Source organism: Thamnophis sirtalis, unplaced genomic scaffold (assembly GCF_051295495.1).
Source record: "Thamnophis sirtalis isolate CommonGarterSnake01/CBP01778 unplaced genomic scaffold, rThaSir2_p1.2 scaffold_5, whole genome shotgun sequence".
Lineage (NCBI taxonomy): Eukaryota > Metazoa > Chordata > Lepidosauria > Squamata > Natricidae > Thamnophis > Thamnophis sirtalis.
Window position 1 is genome coordinate 96,070,950 of NW_028261385.1, and position 26,692 is coordinate 96,097,641.

General features: G+C 39.0%; 1 protein-coding gene across 3 annotated transcripts in view; it reads left to right on the top strand.

The window, feature by feature from the left end:
* LPL (lipoprotein lipase) overlaps positions 1 to 9,310 on the top strand; it is a 37,192-nt gene extending 27,882 nt beyond the window's left edge. Inside the window, exons 10-11 of one of the 3 annotated variants that reach the window (XR_001313452.2) lie at positions 7,430 to 7,870; positions 9,017 to 9,310. Coding sequence is in view for 2 of the 3 variants with exons in the window: in XM_014064986.2 (XP_013920461.2) it covers positions 9,017 to 9,053 (37 nt within the window). In the remaining variant the exon portion in view is untranslated. Of the gene's footprint in view, positions 1 to 7,429; positions 8,911 to 9,016 lie in introns of those variants that run through there. The other 2 variants (XM_014064987.2, XM_014064986.2) reach the window with 2 other exon arrangements.
* The last annotated feature ends 17,382 nt before the right edge of the window (positions 9,311 to 26,692 follow it).

The following is a 26,692-nucleotide window of genomic DNA, read 5'->3' on the forward strand; positions in this document are numbered from 1 at the left end:
TAGAATAGAATAGAATAGATTTCTTTATTGCCCAAATGTGATTGGACACACAAGGAATTTGTCTTGGTACATATGCTCTCAGTGTACATAAAAGAAAAGATACATTCATCAAGAATCATAAGGTACAACACTTAATGATAGTCATAAGGTACAAATAAGCAATCAAATCACATTAGGAAACAATCAATATAAATCATAAGGATAAAAGCAACAAAGTTACAGTCACACAATCATAAGTGGGAAGAGATGGGTGATAGGAACGATGAGAAGATTAATAGTAGTGCAGACTTAGTGAATGATTTGACCGTGCTGATGGAATTATTTGTTTAGCAGAGTGATGGTGTTTGGGGAAAAAACTGTTCTTGTGTTCTGGTGTGCACTGCTCTATAGTATTTTTTTGAGTGTAGGGGTTGAAACAGTTTATATCCAGGATGTGAGGAGTCTGTAGATATTTTCACAGCCCTCTTTTTGACTCATGCAGTGTACAGGTCCTCAATGGAAGGCAGGTTGGTAATAATTGTTTTTTCTGCAGTTCTAATTATCCTCTGAAGTCTGTGTCTTGTCTTGTTGGGTTGCAGAATCAAACCAGACAGTTATAGAGGTGCAGATGACAGACTCTATTCAGATCCTATTCAAACTACAGTCTTCCACCTGGATATGGGAAGAAGAAACAGAGCTGATGAATGGTTGTGCTAGATATATAACTTAGTTCTAAAACTAGGTAGTTATAAGTGTCTTGCACAGAATCCATTGTCAATCATAAAATGCAGAAGAAACAAGGCAGGCATTAATTTCACAGACTGTATGGCTCTTACCAAAGCCTGAATAATTTCCTAAGAAATAGAGAGGCAGCTAAATTGGCATGTTGAAGCTACATCTGAACTTCAGCAGAACGTCACTAAAGCTTCTGTCCTCAGGAAAGTATTGCTTGTCCTAGATTTTAGGGAGGTAACAAAGGACTTAGATGTTTTCTGCACATTCCAGGAGAAATGGGAAAATAGATTTCAGTAGATCTCTGTATCTTGCATGTAACCCACTATTCAAGTCATAAAGAGTTTTCTTATGAAGATGATGTAGATGAAGCCCTTCTGCTTCTGAGAGCAGAATTCTGCACATGAGAGAACTAGCCAAAAGTTTTTCTCATAATGCTAATACAGGGATGTGATAGATATATTTGTGGTTTAGAATAGGTAGAAAGGGTAGGGCTTTAAGTACATCATTTACCCTGTGATTTTTTTAAAAAAATATTCTGTACTTTGTGTCTGCACACTGTTCTGATAGCTTTGAGATTTGAAGGAATTTAAATAGTTTGCAATTTATTATTATATACTTTATTGACATGAAACTCAGCCAACTGAACATTCAAAAATGCATTACAAATACCAGTGACTGGTGCTAATGGTTGATACGGTTTGCTGCCAGCGTCCTAGGTATCAACCAAGTACCTTCTTAAAATATAAGATGTTCTGAGTAGAACAGTTTTTTGCAGTTTTGCTGATGTTATTGCAGGAAGCTGCAAACATTTCCAGTGAATCATCTTAGCAACGCAGTCATGGCATTGTAGGTAGCCAGTTTGTGAAATTTTGCTGCATCCACTGATCAAGTGGTTGACTGTCTCGTCTTTCTCATTACAGAAGCGACATTTGCTGTTGGTGGCAACATGTTGAATTTTTGCCTTTGTGGCTAAGGCTGGTTCTTGATCTGCCAAAATAAAGCCTTCGGTTTCTTTTTTCAGTGCTCCTGATCTTAACCAGTTCCAAGTTAGCTTTTGGTCAGCTTTGCCTTTAATACTTTTTTTTTAATATACTTTTTTATTTTCCATTTTCATAACATACAATCACATGTATACTATTACATAGCCAGTATCCTATTATATTAAGTAGCAATTACATCAGTTCCTCTTGTCATCAACACCCCAAAAGATAAAAACCCATTATTAGCTCTTCTGCTCTCCACACACCTCTTTCCTCTACCTCTCTCCTACCTCCTTTCTTCCCTCCAGCATCCCTTCCTACTCTACTTCCCCCTCCCCTCTGCCTCTCCTCTCTCCACACTCCACTCCTCCTTATCCTCCCCATCTTCCCCCCTACCCCCGCCTATCCCTCTCTTCCCATCCCTCTTCTCCCTTCTGTTTCCCGCTCTTCCTCTCATTGGTGTATTTCCGCTTCTGAGCAAACTCCAATCTTATGTTGATGGTATTTATACTTCCATAACAATATACTTAACATATCCTAGTTTTAAAGAAAAAATAAGAGAAAACAGTATACATGTGCAATCATATTACACCAAAATCTAACACCCCTCGTCAAATTAACAACCCCCAACATATCATCCCTGATCTTCTGAACCCGAGTCTCAAGTTTATCAGACAGTTCTTTATGTGCAACGAATATCTCCTGCTTAAATTTTGTTTCCATCGTAACTACATGATTTTTAAATGCTTCAGCCAATTCCTTCTGAAAAATTTCTTTAGTTAATGGTTCGCCTGTGAGGGGAGGAAATAATGACTGTAGTTTTGTGCCAGGGGCAGGCGAGCTTTTTGAAGCCGGGGGGGGGGGGGGGCTTTTGAATAGGGTTTTGCTTAGAAGCCATTCCAAGTTTTAATCTTCTTCAACCAATTAATAAGTCTGTGCTGGTCGATTGTGCAGCTGTTACTGATTAATTTAGTATTAAATCACTCCCTTTGAAGTTTTAAACTCCGAAGAAATTCAAAGCTCGAACAGTGTTACGAAGCTGCTCGGCACCATTTTGAATATCTTTTTAGCAAGTAAGATATCAGAAGGAGTTCTTGTAAAAAAAAAATGAAGCTAAGGATTAATACAAACAATTAAAAGTTCACATGTACAGGATCCTCTCGTCTTGGATTCAGTAAATCAAATTTTGTTCTGAGGATTTGAGGGTTGCTTTGTGCTCCTAATGCAGCAGGAATTCCTGGCACGGAGACAATTCTGCTGTCGGCTGGCCTCCCCCCCCCTCCCAGAGACAATCTGCGAGAGTTAGTTGGCACGTTGCCTGGCACAATCAGCTCACCTTATCTTCTTGGCCCGAAGAAAAGGTAAACAAGCTGTCTGATGGCTGATGGATTGCTCATCTGACAGTTAAACGCGACCAGGATTCTGGAGCTGTAACGACCAGCTCCCACCAGGAAACCCCCTCAAACCGGAAGCCGCCTTTAATACTTTTCAAATATTGGCTATGCATAACTTTGTTTTTCCAATTTTCAGCTTGCTTCTCAATTACTTCTTTCTTATATTCAGCTTTTGACTTAGTTGTCTTTAAAAGGCCTCCTTTATTTACTTCCTTAATCATTGGTTTTTCACTTTTCTGGATGTAATCATTCAAGCTGTGTTTTTCTTCTTCCACAGTCTGTTTTACTTGTAGGAATCCTCGACCACCCTCTGTTCTTGGTAGATATAATTGGTCAACATCACTTTTAGGGTGCAAAGCATGATTCATTGTCATAAGCTTCCTTGTTTTTCTGTCGAAATTGTCCAACTCCATCTGGGTCCAGTCACTTATTCCTGCAAAGTATCAAATCACAGGTGTAGCCCAGGTATTTATGTCTTTTATGATGTTTCCTCCATTCAATTTGGACTTTAATATCTTGTGAATTCGTAGAATGTACTTGGCTGCAGTTAATTCCTTGAAATTATGCATTAAGTCAGAGGCCTTTAAAATCCCCAAGTACTTGTAGCCTTCTTCTGGTTTTACTGCCTTTATCATTTCTTCATTCTCAAGTTCTATTCCATCATCTTCTATGACCTTGCCTGCTTTGGTTGCCATTGTTGCACATTTGTCAATTCCAAACTGCATACCAATGTCTTGGCTAAATTCTTTTGTGCTTTCAATTAATAAATTCAGTTCAGCTTTTGTTTTACCAAGCAGCTTCAAATCATCCATGTACATGAAGTGGGAAATTTTCAGCTCTTTCTTTGCAACTTTGTATCCACAGTTCTTCATCTTCAAAGTGATTGTCAGTGGTAGCATTGAGAGTATAAAAAGTAGGGGTGAAAGGGAATCGCCCTGGAAAATGCCTCATTTAATTTCAACTTCACCCTGTTCTTCTTCATTAGCTATAAGCTTCATTTTCCAGAGGTTCATTGAAGTTTCCATGAATTTTTGTATATTGCTGCTGATGCCAAAGATTTTCAGGCATTCCTTGATCCAGCTATGGGGAACTGAATCAAATGCTTTCTTATAGTCCATCCAAGCCATGAACAGGTTGGTTCGTCTTTTCTTTGAATTCTTTAGGATTAGCTTGTCAATCAACAGTTGGTCTTTTGTTCTTCTTGAATTTTTGCAGCATCCTTTCTGTTCTACAGGAAGCAAGTTATTTCTTTCCAAGTATCCATAAATTTGGTTTGCAATGATACCAGTAAGGAGCTTGTATGTTGTTGGCAAACAGGTGATTGGCCTATAGTTTCCAGGGTCCTTTCCTTTTTCTTTATCTTTTTGGATCAAAAATGTCCTTCCAATTGTCATCCATTCATCATTTTCAGGTGTTTTTAAGATCTGGTTCATTTGGGCTGCCAATCTTTTGTGCACACTTGTAAGTGCCTTTACCCAGAAGCCATGTAACTCATCTGGTGCACTCCAGTTCTTCACTTTTTTTGACTGTCTTTGCACCATTTCTTTTGTTATTTTCACATCTTCCATTTTATGCACTTTAATAGAATCCTCAATCTGTTTGATCCATTTTGCATTTCTGTTGTGGTTCTTGTTTTCCCACAAATTCTTCCAGAATTCCAGAGCTTTCTCTTTATCAGGCTTTTCATTTGTTGTTACTCCATCTCTACTTTCTAAGCTTTTATAAAACTGGTGCTGATTTGATCTGAACTGTGAGTTTTCCTTGAACTGAATTACTCCGTTTTCATACCTTTTAATCTTTTCAGCAATGGCAACAACCCTCTGCTTCAGCTCTTCAATTACTACCGCAATCTCCTTATTCTCCAAATTGTATCTTACTTCCAGGCTGCTTTTGACCTGCTTGTTCTTTAGCTGACCTTGCCTTAGGTTTTTCAAGTTGTTCAAGTCTCCACGAAATTTTTTGATCTTCAATTCCAACTGAATTTTCCACTTAGGCTTCCACTTCTTGCCTCTTTGGTTCTTTTGTATTTTCAAACCCAATTCTTTGGTGGTTATGAAGGCTGCTGCATACATCAGCTGGTTTGTTTCAGCTAATGTAGTGGTTTGAATAGTTTGCACAGCCTCATTGACTTTTTTTAGTACCTTTCTCAATTCTTTCCGGTTCACTTGGTTCAGCTTTGGCAAACGTGTTCTTTCGGCATTTTCCATTTGATGCTTTATTTTCTCAGCTAATTGAGCAATATCTGTTGGTGTTTGTTCTTTAGTGTTTCCTTGTTCTTTATCTTCATCCATTTCAGCATCCTCTTCCTCCCTTTCTTCCTCAGTTTGCTTTTGAGTCTGCAAATCATTTTTGATGTTACTCTTCTTTGTTGGTATATTCAGACCATTAGTTGCTTTCTCTTCTATTCCTATTAATTCTGCTGTAGTGAAAAATTTGTGGCTTAGAATTACACGTCATTGGTCCATTAGCCTTTGTTCACTGATATCACAATCCATGTGGTTCACTTTCCAAATCTGATACATTCATTTTTGAAATCCATATTTTGATGGCTCAGACTGATAGTAAGCTTTCATAATAGAGATGTTTTCTTCCCTAGTCCAGATTTTTCGGTTTTTCACTTTGTCTTCCAGTAGATTGTCAGCTCCATGCCCTGGTTGCCTAGCAGAGGGAATTGAGCCATGTAGCTCATTTTGCGCAGAATGCCCAGGAGCCATAGCATCCAACGGAACCCTTGTTAATCCGGGCCAGCATAAATTTCATTTTTTTTTGTATTCACCATATTTGAATGGGTTGTGGAGCAAATTTTGTCTGGCCCTTCATCTGAGACCTGTCTGATATGTTGCACCTGTTCTGCATAGCCCTTAGGATCATTAGAGTGTGCAAGCCCCTCCACCATGACAAGGTAAAGCTCTTCCACCACGACAAGGTAAAGCTCCTTGGAGGGGTTGTTGTTATTGCTATTGTTGTTATTATACAATTGTATCACAGAGGCCAGTTGTTTTGCCAGATTTGGCATTGGTTACTAGTCGGGCCCCACCCAGGGGCCTAGGACGTCGTAACATATTTTCGTAATATGCGTGCAGATCCAAGCAGTGCGGCTTTTTGCATTTGACCGATGGTGATTTTGTCAATTTTTAACTGTTTTAAATGTAATTCCAGTGCTTTTGGAATAGCACCGTGTGCCAATTACCACTGGAATTACCACTGCTGGTTTGTGCCATAGTCGTTGAATTTCGATTTTTAAGTCCTGGTATTTTGCGGTTTTTTCATGTTCCTTCTCGGCGACCCTGCTATCACTTGGTATTGTGATGTCTATGATTGTGACCTTATTTTTCTCAACCAGTGTGATGTCTGGTGTATTATGTGCCAGTATTTTGTCCGTTTGTATACGGAAATCCCACAAGATCTTGACCATCTGATTTTCGATGACTTTTTCAGGCTGATGTTCCCACCAGTTGGTTGCTGTTTTAATATTATAATTTTTGCACAAATTCCAATGGATCATTTGTGCTACTGAATTGTTGTTGTTGTTGTTGTTATTATCAGCATCATCATCATCATCATTATCATCATCATATCATCATCATCAATCAGTGGTGTTATTAATATTTATCCCCACAAGTGCTTTATAGCTATCAGATTTGGGTAGCAAAAATCCAAATGACCTCTAGATCACAGCAAAGAGTTGGAAGTTTTCTGCATCTTTTTGCTGCCATCTAGTGGCTCAACTGGATAGTTGCATCTCACATCTGATAACCATATTTATTTGAGAATGCATACTGTATTTTGGAGTATAAAATTCTGTTCTGCTAATCTTCTGTTTTTGTATATTGTGCCTATATAGCCATTAGATTTGTGGAAAGGATCTATAAAATCTTGGTAGAAAGCCTCTCTGTATTAGTATTCATTACACTTCATATCTCAGAGCAGTTAGGAATTGATTTCACTGTTCCTATATGCTTTGCTTTGCTTACTTGTTGAACTCTCTCAGGGTTTGTAGATGTAAAATGCATTAGAAATCTTTAATCTCACATCTTGCTCAAGGAAAGGTGGTTTATGTTCCTTGGAATGGAACATATGGATGATCCATTAAATTGCATCCTATACACAGAAGTTCAGAGTTTGTTTTTTTTCAGAAGAAAACTGGGAAACGTAGTTTAGTTAGGAAGTTGAATGCTGATAGAATTACACTTCCCGACATCTGGGCCAATAGCTCAAATTAAAGACATTACCTGTTGCTACCTCATCAGATTACTGAAATAGATGTCTGAAGTCACCAACACAGTTAATTTAGAAAATAATGTTAACCGCTGAGATTTTAAAAAATATTTTTCTTTTTAGAGACCAGGCCAAGATAATGAATGAGTGAAGACATTCTACTTTGGGAAGGAAATTCCACAGAGTACTGACCAAACAGGAATGATTGTACTGACATAATTATCTGTCTTCTATAAAACTGTCAGCTGACACTGCCCTAGGAATTATTTACCCAGATTGAAATCTTGATTTGGTTTTGCATGAATGTGACTAGCAATATACATTCAAATTCACATCTGACTGGAAACACGGAAGTGCAGATGGACAGTATCTTCATCCAGATCAACATCTGAATGCAAACTTGATTCCTTATTCAATGAGCAGCATGCATGTAAAACCCACTTCTACTGGGTAGATCTCCTTATCTGGATCAGCATATACCAAAAACTACATAAGCCAACTTTATTTTTATAATTAAGAAGAAATCTCTCACAGATGGTGATTTTTGTATTATTCAGAACAAAGGTCAATAATTCTTATACCAACTCTCTTGTTTTAGAATGCACTTGTGTTAAAAAAAAACCTATTTATTGAAGAATTGCTTATTTTTACATGCATTTGGGTTAAGGTGTTTGGTTGTTTTTTTATTAAGTTCTGCTTAATAAAAAAGTTGGGTGTTTTGCTGTGCAATGTCCATTTAGCTGATATGTGCAGTTTTGGAGCTTTGGCTGGCTATAAATTACTTTTATAAGCAATTAAGAACAATATTTAGACTTTCTATTCAATAAATGCTTACAAGCCACAATATACGGTATATGAATAATGATGTTTTGTAGGTCAGAAAAATCTCAGAGAAAGCTGTTTCACAGTAGGTAAATAATTAAATTTAGGAAACACTTAGCCATCCATATTCTCCTTATATGGCAATAAATGCACCACAGGAGAAAATACCTAAAGTTGTGTCTCATGCTTTTCCTTTAAAAAGGAATCCAATGCATTTATAGTAAACATACTTATCTTTATCAAATGACTATCCCTAAAAAAGAAGCATCAGTATCATAAACATTGTAGGAATATTGCTGCTTATAACAATATTGTTACCAGACACAAAATTTCTGTATTGATTGTGGACAGTAATGACAACAAAAACCTATGATTTTCACAAATCCATATCCCAAACAAATAATAATCCCCCCTTTTTGACCGTTTCTAACATGGAAAATAATATTTTTTTTCTTGAGGTAATGTTCGCATATGAAGATGTAGTATTAGACTTTCACTTTGGGAGAATACATAAATATATATATTTTGTTGAATCAGGAAGTAAGGACACACAGAAAGAGGTATTTGATGCAGATATTTATTGGCATGGTCAAAATAATTCATCACTTTTATTTTTTTAATCAAAATTGCAGACTTTCAAAGTTAGAACCAATTATATTCACAGTGGTTTAGTAAGTTGTACACTAAAAAAAAAAAGATAATTTTTACTTCTGTGAAGATACATAAAAACATAGATGTGCCTGAGCTTAGATACTTCCACTTTAGCATCTGATTGTTCAATACATTAGCTCTTACTACAGGAAAAAAGTTAACAAATGTGTGGCAAAAATTAAAAACAATTCTTTTAAGATTTTTTTTTATTGTGATGCACATCGGTCTTTCATTCAGGCAGGAAAAACAAGCAAACGCTGAAGGATACCTTTAAAGATGTACATCGTTTCTTCTGGATGAAGCCAATTTCTCAGGAATGAGATTTAAAAGACTATTTCTTAACAAGTTGAAGATTTTTAATGCAAAGTAAAAAAACAACGCCAACAGCCCTTGATCACCAAAAGGAGTTTTATATATGAGAAGATATATCTTGACTTTAATTGTTTCTATTTATTATTTGTAAAATATATTTGTGTACATAATGTAAAAGTTAGTTTGTATATATTGCTGAAATAAAGCTATATTCATTTATAGACTGGTGTCTCAAAACGAATATTACATGAAAAAATATGCTGCAATGATCATTTGTTCTTTCAAGACATCTCTACTTTGTATATACTGACATTTGCAAACATTAAAAGAAAGAAGCCATTGTTAGTAAAATTTTGGAATGGTTTGCTGGTTATCTATTTGAAATTAGCATCTCCATAAATCCCAACTCTACAGACATATTGAGCTTTATCTTTTTGGCATCTGACAGTGCAACAAATGCAATAACTTTTTTTTTTGCCATGTTCCTTTTTATCTCATTCCCAGGTGAAAAATGAGACAGAGTTGAATCATCCTGGATATTAGAGAAATGTTTCCCTGTCAAACTGGCATCATCCAATTATAGCTGTAGGGAATGTCGAATAAGCTAGGATTGCTGTACAGAATTGCAGTATATTCTGTAGTGGGATGAATCTCAGAGATGCATACTGACCATTTGAAGCCCAGGTTGTCAGACTTCTCTGGTCCCCAGTCAGCCTAATTTGCTATTATGTTGCTGACATTTTGAAGAGCTGATCTCAGCAGTGTTGTAATAATGATACTTTGAATTTGCAGAAAAGCAATTCAGCAACCTTTTAAAGTACAAAGTAACAGCCTTTTTGTGTTCTAATGATTGTGCCTTAAGTGCATGTAAATTATTTCCTCCCAACAACATGCTCCTATAATATTTAGTACAGCATGATAGTTGGGTGTTGCTCTTTTACACCCTCAATAGTAGCCATTCTCAAAGTTTGTGAGCTATGGACTGCTAATGATCTGCCAGGGTCTGCCATAGCCATCCCATTTTCAGGGGCCAGAGCACATTCTTTATCTCGCCCCTGCATCCCCATGGTGGCCAAGAGATTGTGAAAGCCTTGTCATTATCTTAGACACTACCTCTCCATAACCCCTGACAAGTAGTTCAAGAGAAAATGTCAATGGCTGGAAACTATCTGTTAAATCATGCAAGTGTAGTCAAAAGTGATTATAGTGAATAAGTCTCAAGGGCAGCTTTTGACACTGAATCTGCATGTATTGCATTAAGTGAAACGTCTTGCAAAAATAAAAATGAATCTACAAATGAGATTTCATTAAGCTGGAGATCTTCCATCCACATCTTCCTTAGTAATCGAGAGATCTCTACTGAAGAACATTAATGACCAGTAAGTTAAGAATAGAAGTATATAAAGTGATTCAGGTGATTAAATAGATGCTTCTGATTAATTTGGGGGTTTGATATTTTATTTTAAGAGGCCTTGGTGAGTTGTGAGTATGCTATTTAATATGAAAACAAAAGGAGTGGGTTGGTTTGGGTTGGTTGCTAAATAGGGTGTTTTCTGCATTTTCTAAATCGAATGATAAACATAATGGTCCACAACTAGAAAATTTGAGAAGTGTTGCAGAAGACTGCTTGGTTGGCAGCATTATAAATGTTTTAACTCTGGATGCTACCAATTGCTACCATAACTGCCATAATAGAATGGTGAGACCAACTCTTCTCCCTCTATTTCAAATTATCTCCTGTATGGAACATTGAATCTGGCAGCTTGCCTTTCTGACCCGTATAAATAAATAGAGGCGTTGGTTCCATTGTGGGCCGCATCCGGGTTCTGTTTGACCTTGGGGGGGGGATGGCTCGACATCATTTATGTTGGGGGCATCTGTGGTGACTTGAGCACTCTGCCAGTGAAAACTGGCTTCCGGGCTCTGTCTCCAGCTGACACTGCCTCCTGCAACCCTCTGCCAGTGAAAATGGAGCTTGGGAGGGCTACCTCCCAAGCTCCATTTTTACTGAGAAAGGTGCTGCAGGACGGTCCTTTGCTGTTTCCAGGGCAGCCCCATGGGCCAGATCTAAGCACTCCAAGGGCTAGATCCAGCCTCCAGGCCTTGAATTTGACACCCCTGACATAGAAGTTTTAAAATAAAAGCATTGCTTGTGATTCAACTTCCTTTGAAACTGATCTGTTAAAAATAAAAAGAATGGGGTACAGTAGGAAACAACACGGAAAAGGCCAAATTCTGCAGCCAGTCCATTTCTGCTACAGTGCCATTGATTGTCAGATATCTTTCCCTCTGGGATGATGCAGAAGAGATGGCAGCAAAGTTGGAAGAATCAACCAATTTATTTATCCAATTCTGCACATGAATAAGCAAGGCAGCTCCATTTGGCAGTGACTTAGAATAGAGACAACAGAGATGGAATCTATAAACTCAGCATTGTTTTCTGTTGACCCATGAATCCATGGATAGTACTTTAATTTAGCAGTGAGGAAAGGCTCTTAGTTTTTGTAAGTATAATTATATTAAGTGAGGTGGTATGGAAGTGTGACCTTCCTCCCATACTTGGGCATACCAGGGGTTGTGACTTTAAGTATATACCTCCCACCCTGGCTGGCTGATAAAGGAGTCGTTCTCTGTAGCTCAAATGGTTAACTCCCTGCCTGGGAGGCAATGGAGCACAGGTTCGATTCCCAAAACTTGGGTATGGCTAGCTGATGAGAGCTAAATAGCTTGAAATAGATCTATACTAGTCTCCCTTTATTTATTTATCAGCATAAATATAACAAATGTAACAAAAAAGGCAACAGTAAAAAAATATTGGGTTTCTGTTTGTATGGTCTCTTGTGACGAGCCTAATGACACAGAGTGGAAGTGTGACCTTCCTCCCATACTTGGGCATACCAGGGGTTGTGACTTTAAGTATATACCTCCCACCCTGGCTGGCTGATAAAGGAGTCGTTCTCTGTAGCTCAAATGGTTAACTCCCTGCCTGGGAGGCAATGGAGCACAGGTTCGATTCCCAAAACTTGGGTATGGCTAGCTGATGAGAGCTAAATAGCTTGAAATAGATCTATACTAGTCTCCCTTTATTTATTTATCAGCATAAATATAACAAATGTAACAAAAAAGGCAACAGTAAAAAAAATATTGGGTTTCTGTCTGTATGGTCTCTTGTGACGAGCCTAATGACAGAGAGTGGAAGTGTGACCTTCCTCCCATACTTGGGCATACCAGGGGTTGTGACTTTAAGTATATACCTCCCACCCTGGCTGGCTGATAAAGGAGTCGTTCTCTGTAGCTCAAATGGTTAACTCCCTGCCTGGGAGGCAATGGAGCACAGGTTCGATTCCCAAAACTTGGGTATGGCTAGCTGATGAGAGCTAAATAGCTTGAAATAGATCTATACTAGTCTCCCTTTATTTATTTATCAGCATACATGACAAAGAAATGTGCATTTTAGTGAAAGACCAATACAGAAACTAGACAATTGAATCAAAAGAATTTTTAGGGACCTTAGCGAAAAAAGTCAAATCATGATAGAGGAACAATCAAAAGCTAAAAAGAAAAAAGCAAAAAAAAAAATAACTTTTCATCAGCAATGAACACCAACATGAGTAGAGATTAACACCAAGGGTAATACTAGAGCAAAACTAAAGGAGCAAATAATACCACACTCAAGAAACCCCCAACTCAGACAAACAAGCTCACGGTAAACAACAGCTTAATCAAGGCACCACCAAATCCACTCCATCAACACTGAAAGGGCAATATAAAATGAGACAAAACCCCACTCTCTTCTGGCACTGATTATGTTACCTAGTTTGATAATGAGACATCTGCAAGAAAACCAGCAAGCTCAGAGGGCAAAGATATAATTTGTTATCTAGTCTAGTTTTCCAAAAAGCTGACACTACCAGGTATATGACTCCTTCAAATGTATGAAACCTAGATGTCATCAGCTAAGCTGAAAACAACTAAAAACAACTTTCCTACAGATGACTATTGTAATTACCATCATCAGCTACCCTCCTACTTTGTAATATGATCATTTGGTAACCAAAAAGAAGGATGTTTTCCTATGGCAGGCCATCTTTGTAGATACAATCTGAAGGTGATACTATTTATTACCAATTTGCCATTTCTGCAAATCAAAAATCAGGGGCAAATGTCAGTATTCATAGCCTAATTATAAAATCAGGCGGAGGTGTCTGCAGAAAAATAGCTCTTTTGGTCAGAAAGACATTGTGTTATGACACATGTGCCTCTTTGGCTCACAGATGTAACATCACAATGCCTGTAGGAAAAGGCCAGAATTTCCATTGTGATGTTACAACACTGCATTCAGCTATCTATTCCTCCTTGCATAAGTCTCTAAAAGCAGATACTGTTTTGTGCATAACATGCAAATTTTCATGGTTCCCCTTGGTGACTAAACACCAATGAGTAAATCATGTCTGCAACATAAAATATCAGGATTCAAAGCATTTCCATTTCCCCACTGTATTTTCAAAAAGAAAAGGAAAAGAGAATTGTGCTGAGAGTTGCATCTTGAATATTTTAAGATATAGTGACATGAAGTAAGGAAGAAGGGACGGATTTAAAAATCATTAGACTGCTCAGGTAAGCTTTGGCAAATACTGTAGAGAGGATAGACTAAATAAAAATAAAAAAGCCAACTTTTTCCAGCCTAAAGTGGAGTGGATTGGACACACCAGGGAGGTTGAGATGATAAGAAGATCTCAATTTTATAAGGGGATTTATTTAGACTTGGGCAATTCCATAGTGGAACCCAAAAAGTCTGGTTTTTGTTCTGCTCCTTTTGTAAATCAACTTCCAAGATTCGACTCTGGATTGTAATGAATTGGCAAAGGGGCCGAGTTAGGGCCAGTACAGGGGCTCATTGGTCATTTCCCTGTCTCCCTCATCTGTGCAAGAGAAAGAAGCCTCATTGGTTGGCCTATGTGTCAGCAGATGTTTCCCAGCTGTTGGGACACATCCCTCCTTTATTATCTCTTTTGACACCCCAGTGTTACAGGTCTTCCCTGTTTTGCGGTGATGTAATAAAGCAACAGGGAGCAGCATTTTCCATTTCTGTTTCCCTATAGGCCTGGGGAAATATTGTAGCAAGGAGGCTGTTCTTGCTGACAATTCAATTTCCTAGAAACAGTATAATGGGAACTTAAACTATTTTTTTTAAATAAAGGGGCTGGATGAGAGGAAGGGACATTTTGCAGAATTGTGTATAGGGAGTAGGAAAGGAAGAGGAGTTTGCTTCAATTGCCTGAGCAGAAGTCAAAAGGTTATCAACTGGGAGATGAAAGCATTGAATAGAGCATGAGCTTCTAGGGTGAAGGTGTAGGAAGTTAGCACCCACCCCTCTCCTAGAAAAATGAAATATTCTAGAAAATATTAAAAAGGTAGAATATTATATTTCCCTGAGTGAAAAATGGAGAAACATGTTTTTTAGGCAGGAAGCAGACCCACTCTTAATAGCCCCCACCCTCCTCAATAGCCCACAGCCGTTGTCCACACTTAAGAAATAAAGAGATAGCTAGGTCTATTCATAAGCAAATGCCCTCATACAAGAGCCAACAAAGGTAGAGGATTAGTCCTCTACCCATCTAGCGACAGAATTCACCACATAGCACCTGGGAAGATTACATCACCCAGCAAGGCTCAACCAAGCATGGGACTCAAAACACAACCTACAAAATTACCCCTGCATGAACCCATGGGAGTCTGACAACCAATCAGAATACATGCTCAAATTCAAAAGCCTAGAGACGGCATAAAACCCAGGCACTCTCAGTATCTCCTCCCTTTTTTCTTTGCCAGCATGTGATCCTGTCCACCATTAAAACCATATTTTCAAGCAACTTCCATGAATCTAGTGTCTTTTTCCCACTTGGAACTGAACCCAGAAGGACATTTCTTCCAACAAAGGAAAGTTAACTGACTTAATGGCTAATTGTTGGATCAACCACAATATTATATTAAAAAATGGCAAATGCCAACTAGCAGAGAGCAGATGGTTCTGGCAGCTGAGGACAAAATGGCAGCCCAGGGCAGTAACTATCCATTGAGGAAGGCCGCATGCCAACCATTGCAGCCAGTTGGCAGTAAAGGTCTTCAGACTATCTTGAATAGTTTAAGATAGGCAGAATAAAGGTCATAAGACCATTCCGGACAGCTTGAGACAGATCAGATCAGAAAGAGCAGGCTTGATTCAAAGCTTGGAAAATGTGGGAGTTTTCTGTTCCTGCATTCAGATGGGCAGCCTATACTTGCGGTGGGCTAAGGAGAATGCGCAGGTGTATCCTTTAATCATTTGGGAATTAATCAGATATTTTGATTAAATGCAAACTTGCAACATTTGCCTGATAAAATTATGTATCTGTCAGGGTTCCAAATATTACCCCCAATGAAAGAAGACTTTGAGGCTTGAGTTTCCTCAAAGTTCCATTTCATTAGAGATGCTATAGTGGAACATCTGGGAAAACCCAAATCTGAAAGTTTCGAAGTTTTCCCCATCCAAGTCCCTGCCCAGCACCCATATGTCCATCACATGTTCCAATCAAGCACCGTCCCAACTGGAGATGCCTCCCAGTCGCTCCACTCCAGGTACAGGGCAAGATGTCCTTGACTCTCTGAGAAAGGAATGCTATTTTGACTATATCTACCCCACTCTATAAAATTCCCCCTGCCAGATTCCCACAGAAATAAATGTGGCAGGACTGAAGGCTCAACGCAAAAGATGGCTTCCAGTCCTGACAGTATCGCTTTGTCCAAGCTAATACATTCACCCATTTTGTTTCTGTTGATATTTTCATCATGAGATGGAGGTGCCTTGTAGTTTATTTTCAAACTTTCACTCTTCATCTGATGATGGTTTTGTGAAACACTCATTCGCTACCCTTCACATTGGTTAGATTCATGCATTGCAAATTCATTCATTTGGAGAGACTGCTTTCCCCCAGAATATTCTTCCTGTCCAACCAAATGGCATCTCCTAAGGACTTCACATATTGGGAATTCAATGGTGATTTTCTGTGGGAGCTTCAGGAACAGTCTTTCCTCTTCTGGAATGGCATTCTGGAATCTGGTAAAACTATTTTTTTTCAAGCAGAAATCTGTGATAAATTATTGGCTTTTTTGTTGTTGACAATATTTTTTGTCCCTATGCCTGGAATGGCTCCATATGCCACTATATCTGTGGTCATCTTCAGCAATAAAATCCTCCTTTAATGGGTTCCATCCCACTCCTAGGAATGCCCCCCCCCCAGTCCTTGTAAAACAGCATACTGTATTTTTTGTATTATAAGATGCACCGGACCATAAGGAAAAAAAATCTGCCTCTGCCTCCCAGCATCCATCCGGTATTCATCTGGCTAGTGTCCTTGCAGCAAACAGCAAACAGCCTGGTCAGCTTCAGCACATTATTGCAGCCCCAGCATGTGGTTTGTCAGGTCTCTGTTCTGTTATGCCCATCATCAGTCAATTGAGTTGAACTGCTGCCGCCGGTGGGAAACACTAGAGCTGTGATGGCGAGCCTATGGCATGCGTGCCATAGATGGCACGCAGAACCCGCTATACTGGCACATGCACTGTCGATCAGCTGTTTGGCAACAAAAGCTCCAGCATTCCTTGGCAGTGACAAATGGCAGCAGCAGTGACAGGTGGTGGTGGTCAGTGTTCCCTCTAAGTTGCGCGGGTGTGCGGGCGCGGACGTGGAAGGTAAACACCACGCAGCAGTTTCTAACTGCCACGCAGTGTAATTTGCCCAACACAGACTGCAGTCTGCAGAGTGGCTGCACAATCGCGATTGAAACCCCCTCCAGCTAAACAGGAGTCTTGAGGTGCAGCAGAGCAGCAAAGTGACTGGGTTGAGGACTTGAGGTGGCTCGGGATTCCTGGAGCAACTATTTAGAGAGAACATTGCCCACAGCTGCCTTTGCACAAGTTTAAGAGGGCTAAATTTGCCTCGTTGGGTGGGGGGGGGAGGGAGTGATTGGCCGAAACTCGCTGAAAGAAAGTTCTGTGTCTTTCTGATCCACATGATTAATTCAGCCTCTGAGATAAACGCATTGGGTGAAAGCAGCTTGCTATCTCTTCCTCTCCAGCATCCGTTCCTCGATTAACACATAAAAGCCCACAAGGGGTGGGGGTGGGGGCTGGTTGCGAACCAAAAACAAGCCAACTAAACTGAGCTCCGCAGAGAGCAACCCACGCTCGAGAGAAATGGCAGCAGTGATGCAACGAGGTAGAAAGTGAAGGCTGGAGGTTCACTGCCACTGTTTCTCTTGAGGCTACCCACCTGAGGCTCACATTGGCAAATCCAGGGTGGCGCGGCAGCAATCCTAGACTCCCACCTAGAGCGTGCACGCCATAGAATCCAAATGCAGGAAGCAGGATCTGTTTCCTCGTGCATCTCTCTCTTTGAAAGAAAGTCTTCCTTGTTCTACCTCTCCTGGCTGCAATCTCAGCTATCTTTTAGTCTCCAACCGGTCAAGTGACATCACGTGATATTTGATAACTCATTGGGATTTTCAAAGCCATTGAGAATATTTTTGCTTTTAAACTAATTACACTTCCTATCTGTCAGTTTATCTGTGCAATTTTGTTGGATATTTTGGGTCACTAGTTACTATCATTAGTTATATGCAGAATTGTCTCCCAGAGCTCAGTAGTAGTAGGTTACTGAAACCACCTGTATAGAGAGGAACAAATTGCCACAATTTTTTAAACAATCAGCAAACATTGTTGAACAGACAGGCAATAAATCAAATTAATGATGGAAGAAAACTGTTAGATGTGAATGAGATTTTATGCACGGGGATTTTAATCATTTTACTCATTTAAAATAGCAAATTGCATATAATATATTAAAATGAAGTATATCAAGTGAAATTCATTAAAATGAAGTATATCAAACATTTACTATTTTAATATTACTGGTATTAAGTGCCATTTATATATTCATTTCAAAGCTCTTTTTTATTTAATCCAAAATGAGTTTGAAAAGATAATTGTGGTGAGTTTGCTTTTGAATAAATATTTCTAAATTTATTCGTTTACAATTTTTAAATTTTTATTAGTTTGATTTGATATAACATTGATTTCATTGTTGTCTTGGGTGACATCTGTGAAAAAAAATTCAGGTGCTCAGGGCATGAAAATGTGCCACTCAAACATTATACTTTTCCGCCCACACTGAAAAAAAATTAGAGGGAACATTGGTGGTGGTGGCAGTGACAGGCGGCGGCGGCAAATGCCGCCGCTGCACCAACCCCCCTCCCCCGCTACAATACTCACTCTATAAGGTGCACAAACATTTCCACCCACTTGTCCTTCTGAGGATTTTGGGATTGAGCCTGGTAGTCTGAATGATGTGAAATGTAGCTCTTATCTACCTTGTTTCACTGAAAATAAGACAGGGTCTTATTTTCTTTTGACCGCCAAAATAAGCGCTTGGCCTTATTTTCGGGGAGATCTTATTACTTTTAAGTTGCAGGAGGTCACCTCATGGCTGTTGCTGTGCTGCAATATTTTTGGAGAGGGCTTATTTTCAGGGGAGGGCTTATTTAGCATATGCGCTCAAAAGCCCAGTTGGGCTTATTATCCAGGGAGGGCTTATTTTCAAGGAAATTTGTTTTGTTACTTACTTTGGGACATAAGTAATAACTAGGAATATTCTTTAAAACTATAGCATAAATAACTATATTATTTGACAATTTGCTGCAAAATTTCTATTGGTGTTGAAAAGAAATGCAAAATGAGGTGAGACACTTCAAATACAGGAAGCGCCTTCTTTTCGTCATTACCACTTGCAGTTGTCCTGGTGATAAATTGAGATAAATGTTTGTTTTGGAGTTCACCATTTACTCTGGTTGGATGCCATTATGTCTAGGGCAAATGGGAAGAAGAAGTTCACTGAGGATTAGGATTTGTTAAATAGCAAAGTTAAAAAGAACAGACTATGGCCCTGGGCACAATGCAATATCTGATTATATGGCTCCTGGGAATGAACTAGCATTAAAAAGAATTGCTGATTCCAAATATTTATGCACTCTGTACACATATTTGGAAGAAAGATGCAGAAGAGAACGTGAGATACAGTGCAGTGGGCTGAATTGTCAGACTCGAAAGCCAAAAATATCAAGTGAACTCAAGTCTCATTTCCTATATTAAAATAAATCCCAATTCTTTTCAATGATGTCAATTATTGTGGAAATTCTTCATTGGATTAGTGCAATGCACTCTTTGTAACAATGCCTTTGAACCAAAATTGCACATGGTCCAGAAAGTTTCAGTTTGGTTGATGATGTACTTGCCAAGCAGAGCAGCTAATATATCTAATATCTATTATCAGTGAATTGCACTAATGACTAGCTTGTTGTCACTGGGTTAAGTTCAAATTATGTTTTTTTTTCTTACAAGTTGATAAACAAAAAATTTGTCATGTTTTGTTTTGTATTTCAATAGGCAAACCAGCAATTCCCTGCATATTATTTTGTGGGTTGGGCCTGGAGAGGAAGGAAGGAAGGACAATTTTCAGTTTAGGCACATTTATCTTTTCCCCTCCTCCTCCTGCTGTCCCTATTTTCATTCCCTGAGTTTTTCCAGTGACTTGTAACAATGCATACCTGAATCTGCAGAAAGGTCAGATTCATATAGCTGTTCTTGCATAGAGTATTGAAATTCGGAAAGCTATTGAAAAACCAGTGAGGAGATGGCTTCAGTTTTAGTTCTGCTTCCGACCTTTCATTGGTTTGTATTATTAACAGTGAAATTCCTAGTGCCATTTTGAAACACTGGATGGGTGGGATTCATTGGGATTGGGATTTAAATGGGTGGGATTCAGTAGGATTGGGATTCAGATAGATGGGATTCATATTTTTTTTTACTACCGGTTCTGTGGGCCTGGCTTGGTAGGCGTGGCAAGGAAAGGATACTGCAAAATCCCCATTCCCTCCCCATTCTTGGGGAAAGCTTACTGTACAATCCCCATTCCCTCCCTACCCCACTAACCTGCTTTCCAGCTCCATTCTCCTGTTCAGGGCAACAAAAGAAGATCAGCTGGGAGACTGGGAGGCAGCGGGGGCAGAGGCACCTGGTTCTCTGAACTACTCAAAACTTCCGCTACCAGTTCTCCAGAACCTGTCAGAACTGGCTGAATACCACCTCTGATGGGTTTCCATATTGCACTAAGCCATAATAAAGTTGATTGACTTATGCTTAGCATATCAGAAGCACCCAGCTATTTTTATTTATTTGCCTAGTCATAACTAAAACTAACCCTCCTTAAAGGTGGCACTTTGCCCCAGATATTAATAATGGAAGCAGATGAGAGTCCTGCTTTGCAAGTAACAAAACATTTCAATTGTTAGAAAAGAATGAATGTAGAAAGACTTTTTTCCCCTCACCGTCTTTCAAGTCTTACAAAAGACAGATGCACCTGCCCACCCTATATATTGCTTTATCCACATTCCCTTACCACACATACACAAAAAAATTCCATGGGTTGCTATTCTAGTAGAATTGCTGTGGCCTCTTCGCTTACTTTGGAAGACTGTCAAGGATTCAGTATAAACATACTCAGTTTGCTGTTTGCTGAAATGTCTTCATAGCCCCTTGGGAAGATTGAGGAGGAGGGGAACATTGAAGTTTCATCTATTTTCAAGCCCCCTAATCAAGCTCAAATAATCCATACATTCAGTGGTGGGATTCAAATAATTTAACAACCGGTTCTCTGCCCTAATGACCTGCTGGCTAGACATGTGACTGGGTGGGCGTGGCCAACCCAACGTCACTCACGTTGATGGGCGCTTCACCTTAGCTGTTACAATGTAATAAAGGTTAACCAGAGAGGAAGTTTCTGATTGTCTTAAGGTTGATTCAGCCTTCCATCCTTCTGAGGTAGATAAAATGAAGACCCAGATTGTTGGGGCAATATGTTGACTCTGTAATCCATTTAAAGAGGATTGTAAAGCACTATGAAGCAGTATATAAGTCTAAGTGCTATTGCTAAATGTGACCAACCTGATTTTATGATCTTTTTGTGATGGTCATTAAACAAATTGCCATAATCACTATAGTTCATTGTGATTGTGGTTTTGCCAAAAACTGTAAGTAAATGCCCAATGTATAACATACAATATACAATGGTAAATGTGGCAGACAACATACAATGGTAAATGTGGCCGATTTGCTAAATGCCTGAAGTACAGTCGCATGCCTATGGGGGGACTGATTGTTGGAATTTCAAATAAAGTTGTAACTACTCCCCAGGAAGATCCATTGGATCCATTTCAATGTTTGCTAAGCAACTGGTTGTAAATCCAGTCTGTATCTATCTGTAAAGTGAGAGAGTCCTACTCCCTTTAGCTCATCAATTGTTGCTGAATTTTACATCTAAAGCAAAACTTTTCCTTCATTATCCCAAATCGCTAAACAAAAAATCCCTTTTACCCAAAGTAAACAAACCACTTTAAGTCAATTTAAATGTCCCTGTTGTGAGGACGTAATGAGTTTGTGTGTCGTTACTCAAAGAAAGAACATATTTACCCAATTTGGGGGAATGTACCCAGATTTGGGAAGTTGCACTTGCAATGTTAAGGGAAATTGACGTATTTCTTTCAGGGAATAAATAATTCAAAGAATAACAAATCTGAGCAGCCTGAGAATTTTCTTATTAAAGAGGAAAACGTTGCCATGCATTTGGTACAAAGCCTAATAATTTGGTGTTTAACAAGGATCCTACGGGCTCTTAAATGCAAAGGGAAAAATGGATTGAACACAGAATCCACTCCCTTTTATCTTACTCTTGCAGACATCATAAAAGAATTGCTAGCAGCTGTTTTAGTATCAGTTTTAAACACCAGCTGGGTTCATTAGATGGGGTTATTGAACTAGTAGAGAAATTTTGAAGAGATACTGGCCTGAAATACTTTACTTTATCATCATCAAACTGTTTAAGTCCCCTCAGCCCCAGAGGTCGACAGTCAAAGATTTGCACCTGGTGTTTTCTCCCCTCTGCTGTGAAACAAAATAAACATTAAGAGTTCAATTCAAAGGTGAGCAATCCCTTAAATTCTTTATTAAACAAAAATCAGAAGTATCCATCCAAATGACACATAATTCACTTCAGAAACAATGTTCTGCATCACACTTCAGTGGTAAAGATAAAGGTAAAGGTTCCACTCACACATATGTGCTAGTCATTCCCGACTCTAGGGGGTGGTGCTCATCTCCGTTTCAAAGCTGAAGACTGTCCGAAGATGTCTCTGTGGTCATGTGGCCAGCATGACTAAATGCCGAAGACACATGGAACGCTGTTACCTTCCCACCAAAGGTGATTCCTATTTTTCTACTTGCATTTTTACTGGGACAAGTAACAGGAACTCACTTCGTTACGCAGCGCCAGGGATTTGAACCACCAAACTGCCGGCCTTTCTGAGGTCAGCGTTTTAGCCACTGAACTACCGTGTCCCTATAAAAAAAGATAAAGATAGCCAAAGATAAAACTGGCTTTGGCTAAAACCAGTTTGAAACATCATATTTCAAACATTTTGAAATAATTGAGAATGAGTTAACCTGTTTTCATAATACATAGAATAACCTTGGAGGTCTTCTAGTCCAACCCATGCTTGAGCAAAAGACTCTATACCATTCCTAAGTTGCTTTGGAGGGGTAGGGGATTTTTCTGGAAAACGTTGAGATTAGAGGCCACACATCCATGCTTTAGCTAATGTGGGCTGAAAAATAAGCCTTCAGCTGACTGCTGCATTTGATCTGTACAATTAATCTGGGACTCTGCCAAATGTTTATATCTGAAGTTGGAATAGCAATAGCAATAGCAGTTAGACTTATATACTGCTTCATAGGGCTTTCAGCCCTCTCTAAGCGGTTTACAGAGTCAGCATATCGCCCCCACAGTCTGGGACCTCATTTCACCTACCTTGGAAGGATGGAAGGCTGAATCAACCTTGAGCTGGTGAGATTAGAACCACTGAACTGCAGATAAGAGTCAGCTGAAGTGGCCTGCAGTACTGCACCCTAACCACTGCACCACCTCGGCTCGGGGGTGGGGGTACAAGTTAACATCTATATTTAAAAGCACCCCAGAATCGAAGACTAAATGCAGCCAATGGAAGCTGATGTGAGCAAGTCCTTTGTCTCCTTTAGGAATTGTTAATAGCTGCTCCTTCAAGGTCGTTCATCGAGTAGAGATACACACAAAACATTCTGATTGTGAAACCAAATGTTCATGTTCTGAATTTTGACTAGCTAGATAGCCTACTTATTGAGGTTGGGACAAAACATAAATTGCATTATTCCAAGTGTTTCAGTTATTGTGACTGGTTTGCTGTTTTCTAGATTGTGCCGTTGTTTTGAAATTCCTCCATAGCTTGATGTATTCACTAATAAAATAGCAAGCCCCATTTCCATCTGTGTGGCTATTGGTCAGGATAGATGGGGTGAGTCAGAAACGATAAGGCAAAGAGGAAAAAGGGGATAATAAAAAGCTCACATATTCAGATTGCAATGAAAATGTAATGTTCCTGTCTTATTCCATATCTGTGTTGTGCTACAGTAGGCCCTGCAGGAAGACAAATGTGTACAGTGTGTGCACTACAAGTGTGGTTAATGGTGCTAGTTCAGGTTTTTGATTGGTAATTTCTGTACTTGCTTTTCTGCATTGGGTCTTGGCAAAATGGACATTTTGAAATGCAAAGCCGTATTGTTCCTGCTATTCAGTTTTTCTTTGGACATAAGCGGTACATTGCCAGACTGGGGTTTCATTGTTTGCTGAGTACTGTTGTAGACAAGCCAGGTTCATAATGCAAAAAGTGTTGGATGGATGCATTAGGAAGACGTCTCTGTAGCCAGAAATCAATCTCTCTCCCTCCCTCCCTCCCTCCCTCCCTCCCCCCCCTCTCTCGATTGTGTGTACATCTAAACACCCACACACTACCGTGAAGTGTTTTCAATTAATCATTGCTGTTCTTGCTGGATTCAAACCAAGTGTATAAGTGTCTTGTACTTATATACATTAAAAGCAATCTCTGGCAAATCTATAGTCAGTGTATTTTATGCTATTGCTGTTCTCAGGCAGCTTTGAAGTGAATCCAATTGCTGTTGGCTATCTCTTTATAGAGGCACTGAGGTTTTTCTACTGCAAATCCCCACATCTTTAAATTCATATGCATTGCTTTCTGTTCGAATTATTAAACTTTCCATAATATACATAAAAGTCATAACACTGAACAATCTTTTTATAAATGCCTTGGTAAGCTGCACTCAATATATTTATTGCCCAACAAGTAAAGGAACAGGATTATTTTGAGTCCTCATTGTCATCTATGATGGAATATGCAAAATAGTACATGAAAATTGAGGCAATCTGAGTTTTGCTCTTTCATAATGCATGGCACTTAAAATATTCTGATGTCACTGAATAGGACTGGGTTTGTTAAGCAAAGACCAAAGTATATCTTTTGTTTTATGCTTTAGATCAATGGTATATTTAAGGCACTAATTCTCCTTCATTCTCATCAACTAAATGGGGAAAAGAGGGGTTGCATTATTATTTTAACCTACATGACTAGCGAAGATTGCCCTAAGATGTGGTTTTGAGTTGGTGCTTTCTCACTTCTGATATACAAAGTAGACAACGTTAATCATTTCTGGCACAAATGATTGTGTTATTAAAACCTGATTAAGGTTGAATCTCCTGTGTTTCTTTTCCATTGTTATTTTCCCCCAGCTGGGTTCCTTCTGTGAAAAGTTGCAAATAGGAAGAAAGGTTAAGACAAGTTAAATTGATAGCCAGCAACAGAAATATGGCTTTGTCCTCATCCTGCCGCATTCAGTTAAGAGAGACCTCACCCTTCTTTCCTTGCTGATTTCACTCATACGTGATTAGAAGTTCCTTGGTCAAGGTAAAAATTTAAGAGCCAAACAGATTGATGCCATTTTATTAAGCATAGGAATAGGTGTGTTTTGTATGTTGGTATGTCATAATATTGCCATGTATATGTATTATAGAATGCTACTCTTTATTTTGCGTCTGCTTCTCTCAAGTTATCTTCTCCCTTGGTTTTGAGATAGTGTGTCATAAATATTTATAGTACGTTATTCCAACATTTTAGTTCCTGCATGTCTGACTATTCTGAACTTTGCTTTTGTAATGATATATACCACAACCAGACATTCTAGTGAGGAAGGTTGTAAAACTGCCTAGACAGAATTTTGAATGCTGTTTAAAACCAAACATCTAAATCAGTTTTTTAGACCTTCAACTTTTTTTCTCTCTCTCTCTCATTCAGAGACACAACAGCAGCTTCAGATATTTTTATGGTTTGGGTTTTCCCCAAGAATCTGTCTTTCTCTGGCTTGTTTATCTAACAGCCAGCATTTCTTGGTGTGTGTGTGTGTGTGTGTGAGAGAGAGAGAGAGAGAGAGAGACAGAGAGAGAGAGACAGAGACAGAGAGAGAGAGAGAGAGAGAGAGAGAGAGAGAGAGAGAGAGAGAGACAGAGAGAGAGAGAGAGACAGAGAGAGAAACCTTAGAGTTCCAAAGGGCTCTGCTACTCCTTCAATACTTCTTCAATGTCAGAACTCCTATTTGGATCAATACCAGCAGTGTACAGCTTTCGCCGGCAGAAAAAAAGAGCCATGTAGCTGTCAAAATGTCTGTCTTGCCTAGAACAGATGAGGAGTGTTCAGCATTCGTTAAATCAGACATAGGAAGGTGAAGAAAAAGATGAGCATTGTGGGAAGAGTATCTGGTTTCATTCATGGTCTCTGTTGGTACATGACAATGAGCTTATGATTTTCTTGCAAAATTATCAATGGAGTTCTCAGCATGAAAACTGTAGTTTCTCTTTAATTGATTTTACTATGTATAAGGGAATCTAAAATCATGTGTCTGAGGGAAGAAGGATTTCAGGAAGAGCTCAGGCTTTTATTTGTTCTTTTATCCTGGTAACCTTGGTAGAATAATAGCTGATGGAATGCAAAATGCAACTCAATGTCTAATAGGCTTAATTTGAATGTCTAGATTGTTCAGACAGCAACACACAGAAGCCTTAGCCAGCGTGACCTCTATAATGCTGCAGGATTGAGAAGGCTTTGAAGGGTTTCAGTATCATCACCCCATTGTTTTTTTTTGTCCTTTCTGTCAGCTATAAAAAAAGGGAACTCAATATCTCATCCCTGAGCTGCCAAGCTCTTGGACTGACAATATTCCCCTGCGTTCCTCCCCACAAAAGAAAATAAATTGCCAGCACTGAATCAATCCACATTTTAATTCAGGTTGTATGTACAGTAGCTGTCTGGTTATTGGCCGAAGGAAGGTAGGAAGGAAGGAAAGAAGGAAGGAAGGAAGGAAAGAAGGAAGGAAGGAAGGAAGGAAGGAAGGAAGGAAGGAAGGAAGGAAGGAAGGAAGGAAAGAAGGATCCACCCTGCTGTGAAGGAGCCTTTGTATTTATGTCTTAAAAATGAATCTTATGGCTGAGATGCTAGAAAAAATAATATATACCTGTGTCCATTATAGTGCTTCATAATAGTTTAATTATGGTTGTAATTTGAAGTCTAAAATATG